This window comes from Pagrus pagrus (assembly GCF_965226575.1).
Source record: "Pagrus pagrus genome assembly, chromosome: 3".
Lineage (NCBI taxonomy): Eukaryota > Metazoa > Chordata > Actinopteri > Spariformes > Sparidae > Pagrus > Pagrus pagrus.
The window spans coordinates 32,155,775-32,166,891 of NC_140187.1; the positions used below are offsets into that span (position 1 = coordinate 32,155,775).

General features: G+C 41.2%; 1 protein-coding gene across 1 annotated transcript; it reads right to left on the reverse strand.

The window, feature by feature from the left end:
* Window positions 1-6,322: 6,322 nt before the first annotated feature.
* On the reverse strand, window positions 6,323-10,746 carry elf3 (E74-like factor 3 (ets domain transcription factor, epithelial-specific)). The gene is made up of 9 exons (XM_084348493.1): window positions 10,638-10,746; window positions 10,315-10,475; window positions 9,330-9,563; window positions 8,915-9,022; window positions 8,688-8,831; window positions 8,499-8,585; window positions 8,270-8,389; window positions 7,899-8,094; window positions 6,323-7,153 (listed from the first exon to the last, which is right to left on the reverse strand). Exons 2-9 carry the CDS (start codon window positions 10,466-10,468, stop codon window positions 7,042-7,044), a joined length of 1,155 nt encoding a protein of 384 aa, XP_084204619.1. The 5' UTR covers window positions 10,469-10,475; window positions 10,638-10,746; the 3' UTR covers window positions 6,323-7,041.
* Between the last annotated feature and the right edge of the window lie 371 nt (window positions 10,747-11,117).

An 11,117-nucleotide genomic window follows, 5' to 3' on the forward strand; every position in this document is an offset into this window, starting at 1 on the left:
CTCTGTGGCCAGTTAAAAATGATCCTGCTGAGGCCCTGCTGTTAACAGAAAACCTCAGACTGTATGCTATTTTACCCAGTGTGGGCATCTCCCACAAACCATTTGTCATGTGCAACTGTTCTGTTCGGTGTTCTGTGTGTGTGGTGGAATGTCTTGCTTTTTATTTCAGCGTCCATGTTTAGCTACTCAATAGCTAAATTTAGCTATTAAAAATTCACAATAGCAAAATTTGGGTCATTACTGCCAAAAGATTTCACAGCAGTGGGTCCCAACAGGGCACAGCGGTGCCACCACCTCAGCTGTGACTCTCTCTTTCTCTCTCCCCGATGCAGAACAGCAGCTATGATGGGCACTGGGTCCTCATTTGATGCTTCAAATTGAAACAAGGTTGGAGTGCGGGTGTCAAGGCAATTTGACGTGACTCAAAATGCTTTTGATGTGTGATATCCTGGTTGTTTTTTTCTGTTTTGTTACATTTTAAAGTACTTACTGTATTACTTCATTGCCCTCTGGGTAGACCTTCAATTGAATACAGTGACAAGCTTGTGAATGGTTCAGCCATTCTCTCGAGCTAAGCCTTTATATTTTGTTATAAAAACAGAATTACAGAATTATTCAGTTGAGAATATTATTTTTTCTTAAGTATTATTTATATTGCTTATTCATTCTTCTGAAATCATGTGCTTGTGTGTTTGCTTTTTCAGGGGAGTTTTTGGGTTTGAACAATTTAATGGTCATGTAGGTTGTACATGGTCGAATCTGCTCCAAACTTCACGTGTGTTGATGAAGGTTCTCAGTCATCCAGGTCATGGTAAATCTAAGTGCTGTATCGTAGGCAACTGGACTTGTTTCAGTTTGTTGAAGACGTTTCACCTCTCACCCAAGAGGCTCCTTCAGTTCTAACTAACTGGAGGGGAGTTGCAGGCTTTCAAACTCTGTGTGGGAGTGTCCTTACAGAGTCGTTAAGGACACGTGTGAGCTCTGAGTTTCAGAGTCGTTAGGGCCACTTGAAGGTCATTGACCCAACCGGCCTTCATGTGGGTTGCTTGGGCTAGGTGAGCCCAGGTGTGAATGGTTGTTAAGCTGTCTGGGGAGAAACTCAGTACTGCATTGTAGGTGGGTGATCAGTAATGTCTTAGGCCACCTCCTGTTGAAAGACAGTCGTTCCAGTTTGACATAGATGGATTCTTTTACTCCTCTTTCAAACCATCTGTCTTCTCTGGACAAGATGTTTACATTGTTGTCCTCAAAGGAATGATTTGTCTCCTTCAGATGTAAGTGGACAGCAGAGTCTTGGCCCTCCTGTGTTGTGCCATTCGTTCATAGAGAGATTGTTTTGTCTCCCCTATGTACAAATCTGTGCAGTCCTGGCAACATTGAACAGCATAAACTACATTACTCTGTTTATGTCAGATGTTCCTGTGACATAGGGAATGACGATGTTGTTACGTTTTCTCGCCTCCTCCTCTCTGTCTGCTCTGGATCTTTTAGTGGTTTTGATAAAGGTCCAGTGCTCCCCTGATGTGCTTCTGTTCCTTCTCCTTCCCCTCTGACTTAGTGGGCACGGTCTCAGCGCAATGGTTTAGGGTTCTGATGACCCCCAGCTTGTGCTCCAGTGGGTGATGAGAGTCCCCTCAATGTTGAGGCTTCTGTCTTCTTCAATATGTACTGCACAGTCCAAGAAGGGCAGACTGTCTCCTCTGACATCTTCCAACATGAACTTGATGTTATTGTCCACAGCATTTATATGTTCTGTGAAGGCTTCCACTTGATTTTGACCCAGGTGTCGTCCACATACCTGAACCATTGGCTAGGAGCAGTTCCTGTGAAGGTCATCAAGGCTCTCCTCTCAACTTCTTACTGCAGTGTTCATTAGGAGAAGCATGGAAGCAGTAAGATTGACATTTAGTTAATTATAGGCTGTGTTTGGTTAAACTTAGCTTGAGCTTACAAAAAGACTCCACTGACAGACAAGTTGGTATTAGCCTACTATTTAATATAATGTATATTGATGCGTTTTACAAGTTTCCTTTTCAGTGCTTTTTGAAAGTGTCAAAAAGTGGACGAAAATAGACTAGTAGGCTAGTGGGATAGAAATTATTCCACAGGGCGAGTGGGACTTTGGCTCCCTACTTGGCCTAAATTTGATATGACCTGGCATGTATAAAGTGCCAGTAATACTTGATCACCATCTTTATGGCTTGCACTTTGATTTGTTTTTGGTTTTAAGCTTTACCACTGTAATGGAACTGTGACCCATCTGCTGAAAGCGTGTCTGTTTCTTGTGAATGTGGCTACATTGCAGCCATTTTACATTCCTCAGATTGAATACTGAACATTTAATGATTGTGGAATGCATAAGCAGCCCTCAAATACAACTCACTTGTACCAAGAAATAATACAGCCCATTAGAAGATTTTAGAATAATTTTAGGGCACTGTATGCATTTATTATAATTTTATAAGCTAGAATGGCACTCAACAGAGCGCATATCTCTGCCAATGCCCAACAGCCCCCTTTAATCCACTCAAACAATCGATATCAAATAAAACGTGTTTAATTTCGTTAGGTCTGTTGTTTTTTTTTTGAAGCTGCATGAAATTCACTCATAAATAACAGCCCCTGAATCTTTCATCAAGATCTATGCATTCTTCTCTAATAAATTAATTTTAATTAATTAATTGGAGGTTGAAGGATCATTCTTTAGCTTCCTGGTAGTGTTCCCTATGTATTTAAATCCCAAAATTAAAATTTTGGTCAACATATGTTTTAGAGTCAAAATGTTATTTTTCCCGAGCCCTTCTGATTTTTTTCCTCAGGTGCCGTTTTGTATGTTTTTGCATGATGATGTTGCAAAAAATGAACCCGCAGCCTGCCTACTGTGCTCTCCTCTGGGACTGAGACACAAGGCTGGCCAGTGGCTACACACAGCGAACAGGATATACTGTAACATATGCTTTGGCCGAATTCACACAAACTCTGGCAATTTTCAGGGATGGGACAGTCCCTTCTTTACACTTAAAAGGCAGTTTTTTTCCTCGCAACTGTCGCCAAGTGCTTGCTCATGGGGGAAATATTGGGGCTCTGTAAATAAATTAATCAAGGACTATGGTTTTGACCTGCTAAATTTGGAAAGTGTCATGAGATGACTTTTGTTGTGAGTTGGCGCTGTACAAATAAAATGAAGTTGTACAGTTTGGGGCCCTGAACATTTTCAGATATGGAGCCATCACAAAAATGCCACATGAATTATGTACAGGGACTCTATGGGAGATTTATTGATCGACAGGTGTCTGCCCTGAGCAGCAGCAGCAAGAAGAATCCCCCCATGGAGTCCAGTCAGCGGTGGTGCTGGTATATTACTCTTCTGAGACAGATAGGCTCATGAAATGATGAAGCTGATGAAGCTGATGAAGCTGGTGAATTTCGTGTCACGGAAAAACGATATATACCAGAGTGCATGCAAGGATTAAGACTACGAACACCGAACCCAGATGATAAGACGGCTCGATGCAAACATTCATTGGTGAGGACAGATGTTTCTACATTAGATTTGAAGCTCGTCGGGAGTTGGATGGAGTCTCAGAACCCTGTTCACCCACACTAATGCACGAAAATGGGTCGGGAACCTCTGACGATGAGGCTCATTTTGAAATCTCTGACCTGGAAGACTGAACAGAGTTGAGTGGATACTTGCTGTGTAAGAAGGCTGCACACCTGTGTGACTACTTCCCTTTGTGGAGGTGATCAGGTTTTTGACCGCAGTGGAGTGACCTGGAAAAGCCAGTGAAGCTGTGTGTGAGCAAGAGAAGTTGGGGAAGAGCTTGCTACCATTAAGTGTAAGCATGAGTGAGAGGGGTGAATGAAAGGATGGTATGAGACTTAAAATAAGGACTAAGGATGCAAAAGAGTAGTCTTCCTGTCTGAACTTTCCGAAGAGCTTCTTTCGACAGCATTTACCCTGAACTAATCATGATAACACAGAATGGTGATGTCTAGCCCTATGTTTTGATGGTCAAGTATTACAATGATACCATATACAGCATCATAAATTGCTCAGGTGAAGAGTTAATGGTGAGTTCAGGTATGTTGTGAAAAGGAAACTAGATAAGCTTAACCATAGCAGTCTTAAAGCTAGTGGGGACAGGGCCAGTCATTAACTACAAATGTACAATATTCAACTGGCTTGGTGTCCAGGAGGCAGGGAGTTGAAACCAGATTAGAAACACGAGTGATGCAAATTCAGACAGCTTTTGAGCTGGCAAGATGTGTTGAGATCACCCTTGGTTCAATTACCGGCTGGGCTAGGGCCTCTCTGTATGGAGTTTGCATGTTCTCCCCGTGCTTGCGTAGGTTTCCTCCAGGTGCTCCACTTTCCCCCACCATCCAAAAATGCACATTAGGTTAATTCTCCAGCCACTGGCCTCGGCCGAGGCACTGGCACTGTCTGTTGGCTGCCCACTGCTCTCAGGGGATGGGTCGCATGCAGAGAACCAGTCTCACTACGTTGTACAGTGTATGACTGTATGTGGTTAATAAAGATTCTTCTTCTATGTGTGACTATAATGATCAAATTTTATTTGAATTCCCAGGAAAAACTTGGCAGCTAATTGTCGTAATGATGATGTGATGTGATTGGGTAACATTACTTTTTTTTAAATGATTTTTTTGACCTTTATATGGCTTTATTGATAGGACAGCTTCAGAGATGACAGGAAACAGGATGAGGGAGGGGGGTGACACGCAGCAAAGGGCCTCAGGGCCTGCAGCGAGGACAAAGCCCCTGTACATGGGACGCCCGCTCTTCCAACTGAGCTAATGGGCCAACTTTTCCAAATTTTAAAAGTAACTCATTACGTTACGAGGTTACTGCCATTAAAAATTGTTACGTTTCTGTGTTATCTACTGAGAAAAGTCACGTGTTAGAGAACTTTAGAGTTACACAGTATAACATTTACAGCTCTTTATTCAGCTAACAATTTGACTGTGAACGGGGCAGAGGCATACAGTATTAGGCACAGCTGTTTCAATGAAAACAATACAACAAGGGCTCTTATAGCTGAGTATATGATGTTCAAACATGCAACTAATGAACCCGTAAACTATGAGTGCTGACATAGAAACCATAAAAGCACAAATACGATGAAAGTGAACACATTCTATATAAGACAAACTATATAAGTGCATTTAGGCTTTTCAAACACACAGACTCACCCAGCCAATGTTCTGATCTCTAGTTTACTTTATTCCAAAGTAGTAATTGTAAGGCAGGAGAAGGTTTTTCAAAACGTGTGTCCGACAGCCGCTTCCTCTCGGGGGTAAGGACAAGACTTCCAAGGCTGAAAAGCCTCTCCAGGGGCACACTGGATGGCAGCATTTTTTTTCCAGTAACAGATTACCTTTTTGAAAAACCAAGTAACTGAATAATGGATTACATGAATTGCAGAACTAACGCGTTACGTTACTCATTACATCAAAAAAGTAATCATAGTACTCTTAACGGATTACTTTGTAAATTAGCCCCCACACTGGTAGTGAGGGTCTACTTAGTGACAGGATTATGTATCACTTTACCTTGAGGAGGCACAAAGAGCAAACATATGATTAAGTAATTAGTGTACAATGAGTGAGTGTGAATGGCCAGTTTGTACCATTCAGTGGCTGGTGCAAGGGAAACTGGGAACAGCTCTTCAGTATGTTGATTCACAGATATCTATGAACTAATCATTACCTAATCATTCAATATTATAGTACATTCAGGAATTACTCATTAAATATTTATCATTTGTCAAATCCTGATCCATTCCTCACTCGTTTCCTCATATTTTTGTTTCTTATTATGTTACCAAGGAAAGATCGTGGACTACTAAAACAAGCTGCTACTAAGGCATTAACACAGACACCTTTTTCATTCTAATTTAAGTCTTGTCCCTACCATCCTAATAATTACAACTACATACTTGGTAGTCATTTAATAACTTGAGCTGGATGGCTGATGTATCCTTTTCATGTACAGATCACCTGCTGTAATGTGACATTGGCTAAATGCTCAGCAGAATGAAGAGTTTAGTTTTAGAGGAGCACTGCAGATAAGAAGTGGGTGATAATCATATCATGTGAGTTTAACACTCACAGTTATGCTCACACACATATTCACATCTTACATCTTTCACAGTGGTACCTGCCATTGTCTTTCTGTAAAAACAATATGCCATTAACAGATGAAATTAATTATATGAGATTTATTCCACAGACATATAAATTTAATCCAGAGTGGATGAGAGCAAAGTGGATTAATCACATTGACACAAGACACAAACAATGATTGATTAATACATTTCTTTTTACTTGTGATGATCATATACAAGATATGAAACAGTTACTCTTAAACACACTTTATAATAAGTGATACCAATAGACATGTAGTGCACATAGTTACTGTAATAAGTCACAACACCTACATTTAATTTTACCAGTAGACCTTCACATGGTCCTACATTCAGATACACAACCGATTTAACATTGGAACATGTGGAAAAATAACATGACAGTAATATGAAAGTATGAAAAAATATATATTTCCAGTGCCACAATAGTAATTAATGCCCATATACCAAAACAAAATCCATAGTGATAGATAACAATGATTAGTCCAGTATCCATGACGGGACTCAAATAAAAACGGCAGAATAAATTCTCTACAACTGTGAAAACTTTTTCTCTTAAGCCTCGAGGTGCTCACAGACCTCACTACCAAAACAATGTCCATTTTAGTTACAATGAACATTGTAAAGTTTCTGAAGTAATGACAATCAAAAACACAAGATAGACAATATTAATATTGGTTCATAAAACCTACTAGAGCCAAAAACAATGGCTTACATTTTCTGCAACACCTTCCAAGAGGAAGTTTGTGTCTTAAACATTGGGTAGGCAAGGCTTTGTTGTTTGTTTGTTTTTTCAGACAGGCCATACAGGTATTTCTAGTTCTTAAAAAAAACAGCTTTTTTGCTTTCTACCCACGTCAAGGTAACCGATGCCTCATACACCCATACCAATGTCCTCAATCTTCCAGCCGCTGGAGTTCTTTCCAAATTTATAAACGAGCCTTCGGCCGTCGACTCGCTCCAGGATCTCCCTCTTATAGTAATACCTGAGGGAGGAGGGTCAGTTAGTTCAGCTTTAAGATACAATGTATGTCCATCATCTGCTGTACTTTAATAGTTAGTTTACAGTTAGTAAATGAAAATGTCAACAGTAGTTTCCAGTCCCTTTTATGATATTCTTCCACTGTGACCAGATCAGGATTAAAGGAGTATTTCAACCATTTCCACATTTAAATATATGCCTACTAGTCATTGGGAAATTACTAAGGCCTCTCAAAACAGTTCTATAATATCTTGTGTGGCTTTGACAATGGACATTGTCTGTGTTATCTCATTATCTTATCTCTACAAATTTAGAGAAAAAAACCTGGGTTTCATACTGGAAGTCTGGCATTTGAACATGAAAGGTGCTCACAAGGCAGGATGTCACTGAGGTCAATGAAAGTCACTGTCAGGGTGCAATATGGGAAATATCTCGAACCAACGTTTTTGGAGCGTGACACATACTAGGAAAAAACAAGTCAGGATATCTGACTTCTCTATCACTAGAGAAGCCCTTTAAATGAGTTCCAATATGTTGGAACATCTTCAACATAGATGCTCCAACATGAACATTGTCTTCCTACAGAAAAAGAGCACATCGGATTGCTTTGTGTTTTGTGACAGTGTCTTGAACTTCTGAACCACATGTCTGTATGCTGAATTATTTGAGACTCAAACAGATACGAGTGAAAGCTGATGAAACAGCTGGTTTTCACAAACTCTTCCCTATTGCTTGCTACATGAACTCACCTCATGGCACGGCTGAGTTTCTCATATGTCATGCTGCTGTTCTTCTTCTTCTGACCCCACATCTGAGCCACAGCCTCAGACTTGAGGAACTTAAAGACACCCTCACGACGGTCTTCCCACTTCATCAAGCCCTGGTTTCTTTCTGGGTGGATGAGAATGTCCCTGATGAACTCCCATAGGTGAGTGCCACGAGGCGCTGCAAACAGGGAGGCACAGTGAACTTAATGTGTGTGCATGGATGTAGAAGCATAAGCTGGTAGATATGTATCTGCAATCTGATGGAAATGCAAAATATAATGTGTGAAACAGCTACGCAGTGTTCATGTACAGATGAATGATACAGTATGCTGTTTGTCCACACACGGCCTCACCATGTTTGTTTTTCTTTGAACTGGCATAAATGCTGCTGCTGTGCTCTCTGCTGAGTTTAGGAGGTCGGCCCCTGGGTCGCTTCAGTCGAGACTCTCCTTTCTCTGTTTTGATGTGCTCCTCTGTCAACACAACAGTTAACTGTCAACAGTTTATTTAGGTTGGAAGCTCAGTGTCACTGCTGAGACTGCGGAATGCATCAAAGCTTACAAACAATGACTGCGTACTCACTTGAAATCAGAGGGTAGGAGAACTCTGGGTCTGATTCACCACTGCCAGACTCTGGTGAGCCAAGGCTTGAGAAGCCAAATATGCCACCTGAACACATGAGAGACATGTTTGAAATATCTGTAATTCTTGAGAAAGTGAGATGCAGAATAGTTGAGCATGATAATAGCAATTAGAGGATGAAAGTCTTACTGTTTGAGGAGCTGTACTCGCTGTCGGACTGATTGTCAGACAGGTACTCAGTGTCTCCCAGAGGTGTCATGGGCTCCATGGTCAAACTGGTCAGGTCATAATCGTCCCTGTAGTCAAACTCTCTCTTAGTGACAACTCCTTCAGCTGTTGGTAGTAAGTAGCAACATTAGCCCACACAGTATCTATACATGTAGTGCTAGGATGTAAAATAGTCATATAATATGTACCTTGGCCAATTACAATGGTGCTGAGCAAAGGGAAGTTTAGGTTGTCCAGGAAGTTGTCTAGTAGCAGGCAGGTCTCGCTCAGCTCTGGTCCTGACAGGCTCTGCAAATCTGTGAAGCCAAAAATGACAAGATGAATAATGTTATATTTAAGCTGTGAACTTTATTCATCCAGGAGAAGAAAAAGGCAAATGTGAGTGGAAGTACAGTTTATTTTTGGCCTCTGTGAACAGAGACCAAAACTCAGGGTTTTGGGTCATTTCTAGGTTTGTTCATAATTAACTGGCAAATTCAATTCATAGATGGAAAATTTATCTTAATTTGATCATAATGTAGGCCAGTCAATGTCAATCAATCAGTTATAAACCAGCAATCAGACAAATTAAGGATAAATCCCAACTGACAGATGCAGTTTTACCATATTTGGTCTTGTGTTCCTGCAGACTCTGGTGGAGGTGTGGGCCGAGCTGCGAGCCAAAAACACCAATCATCTGATCCCGGTTCATCTGGCAGAGGGTGGGACCATCCATGGTACAGTAAGCCAGACTTAAGGTGCTTGCATCAAAGTTGGTGCTCTCTACGTGGTCACTGATCCAATCCAGAACGTTGTCTGCTGTCCAGCACTGAGGGCTAGTCTGACGGTACCTGTGACCTGCAGAGAAATAGGCAGGAATGAGCGGTGTATTGATTGTGTGAATGATGTCACTGTGCACTGCACCAGTCAGCACTGAGCATTGAGCAAGTAGATTTAGAAACTGTATATTTCTTTCAAGTCAAATCTTGCTTCAGGAATCTAATTAAGTCTGGTTGGTGTAATGTCTCTTTTGCACAAACAATTGTTCAACACTTTGCAGTTCTGTCTACCTAGAACTGACCCCTAACCTGTTGGTCTGTTTGTCTGTCACTTATTGTCTTACATTGCCCCTCAGGAATAACTAAAACTCTTCAAATTAAATTGATTCTTAAATGTACTGCTACATGTCTGCCTGCTAAGCTATCAGTAATACAGTCTGATACCAGTCTGCATCATCACCCAGTCTGTATCTAGAAGGTCACACAAACAAAGGCAGGTCTGTTTGAACTAAGGTGGCAGCATTCCTCTGTTTGACGGTTATGACGAGTTACACATTGGCTGCCTGGTAAATGATTGAGCCAACAGTGACTAAATGAGGTCAAAGCAAAGTTCAGAGAGCTAATGGTCTTACTGGCAGAAGTTTGAAAAAGACGGATCATGTTTACTCTGAGATTAGTCTTCAGCCGAAACTGTCCAGACTGGACTATAATGGTTAACAGCCCACGGACTAAAGCATTTCTTTGTTGTGGCACAGTTCACGTATATAGTTGAATCTTTCAGCAAACATAAGACAGAAATGAGCATCACAGCAGCAGTTGGTGTCTCTTACCGCTTATGTTGGAGCTGTACTCTGGATTGGTGATCTGTAGGGTGTTGATGCTGGGCAGTACACTGGGCTGCTGTGGCAATACATCAGGGACTCCAGTCTGATACATGGTGAGGTTGGCACGAGTCAGAACGCTGCTGAGGCACAGTGATGACATGGAGACACTGGGAAAGACAGAAGATTTAGTTAACACGCTAGTTTAAAAAAAAAAAACTGAAGAAGAGCGGCTAAAGAACATATTTGTTCCTGTCGAGCTTCGTAACACAATCACATCTGTATCACTTTTAAACATGACATTCATTAAAAAATCACCAATTTTCTTTTACCTGATTAATGCACAAGCCACAATATGATGCAAAAATAATTATGCTCCAAGAAAATCCACAGTGTGAGCGTGTGTTGTCACTGCTCTCCTCTGCCTGTTTTCTGTCACCACTGTCGCTAAGGAAAACATGCACCTGCTGCTGCGTTTAACCTGTGGAGCTTTATAGTCTGCAAGCAGCGGGGGAGGGCTCAGGTGAGTTCAGGGGAATTCCACTTGAAGATGGCCACACCCCCTCCTCCTCCTCCACTTTCCTGAGAACTTGATCAACAAAACAAACCTGCCCTGCTATTCCCTCTTATCTCTTTCACACCAGCATTTAGAGTTACATGGTATTTGTATTTTTAGACTTGATTAGCCTTTAAAGGTTAAGGCTTTGTCTCAATCATGTTTTTTCAACAGAAATTTAGATGACAGTGCTGTAATGTGTTGGAGGATCTTTAGTTAGCACACAGTTAGATGTTTGTCAAGCATTCAGATGAAT

Coding starts and splice junctions, on each gene's coding strand:
- elf3 (XM_084348493.1), bottom strand. CDS start 10,468: ATGTCATCACTGTGCCTCAGCAGCGTTCTGACTCGTGCCAACCTCACC. Junction 9,023..9,329: donor GGAACACAAGACCAAATATG/GTAAAACTGCAT, acceptor TTGGCTTCACAG/ATTTGCAGAGCCTGTCAGGA. Junction 8,390..8,498: donor CTCCTACCCTCTGATTTCAA/GTGAGTACGCAG, acceptor TTGTGTTGACAG/AGGAGCACATCAAAACAGAG.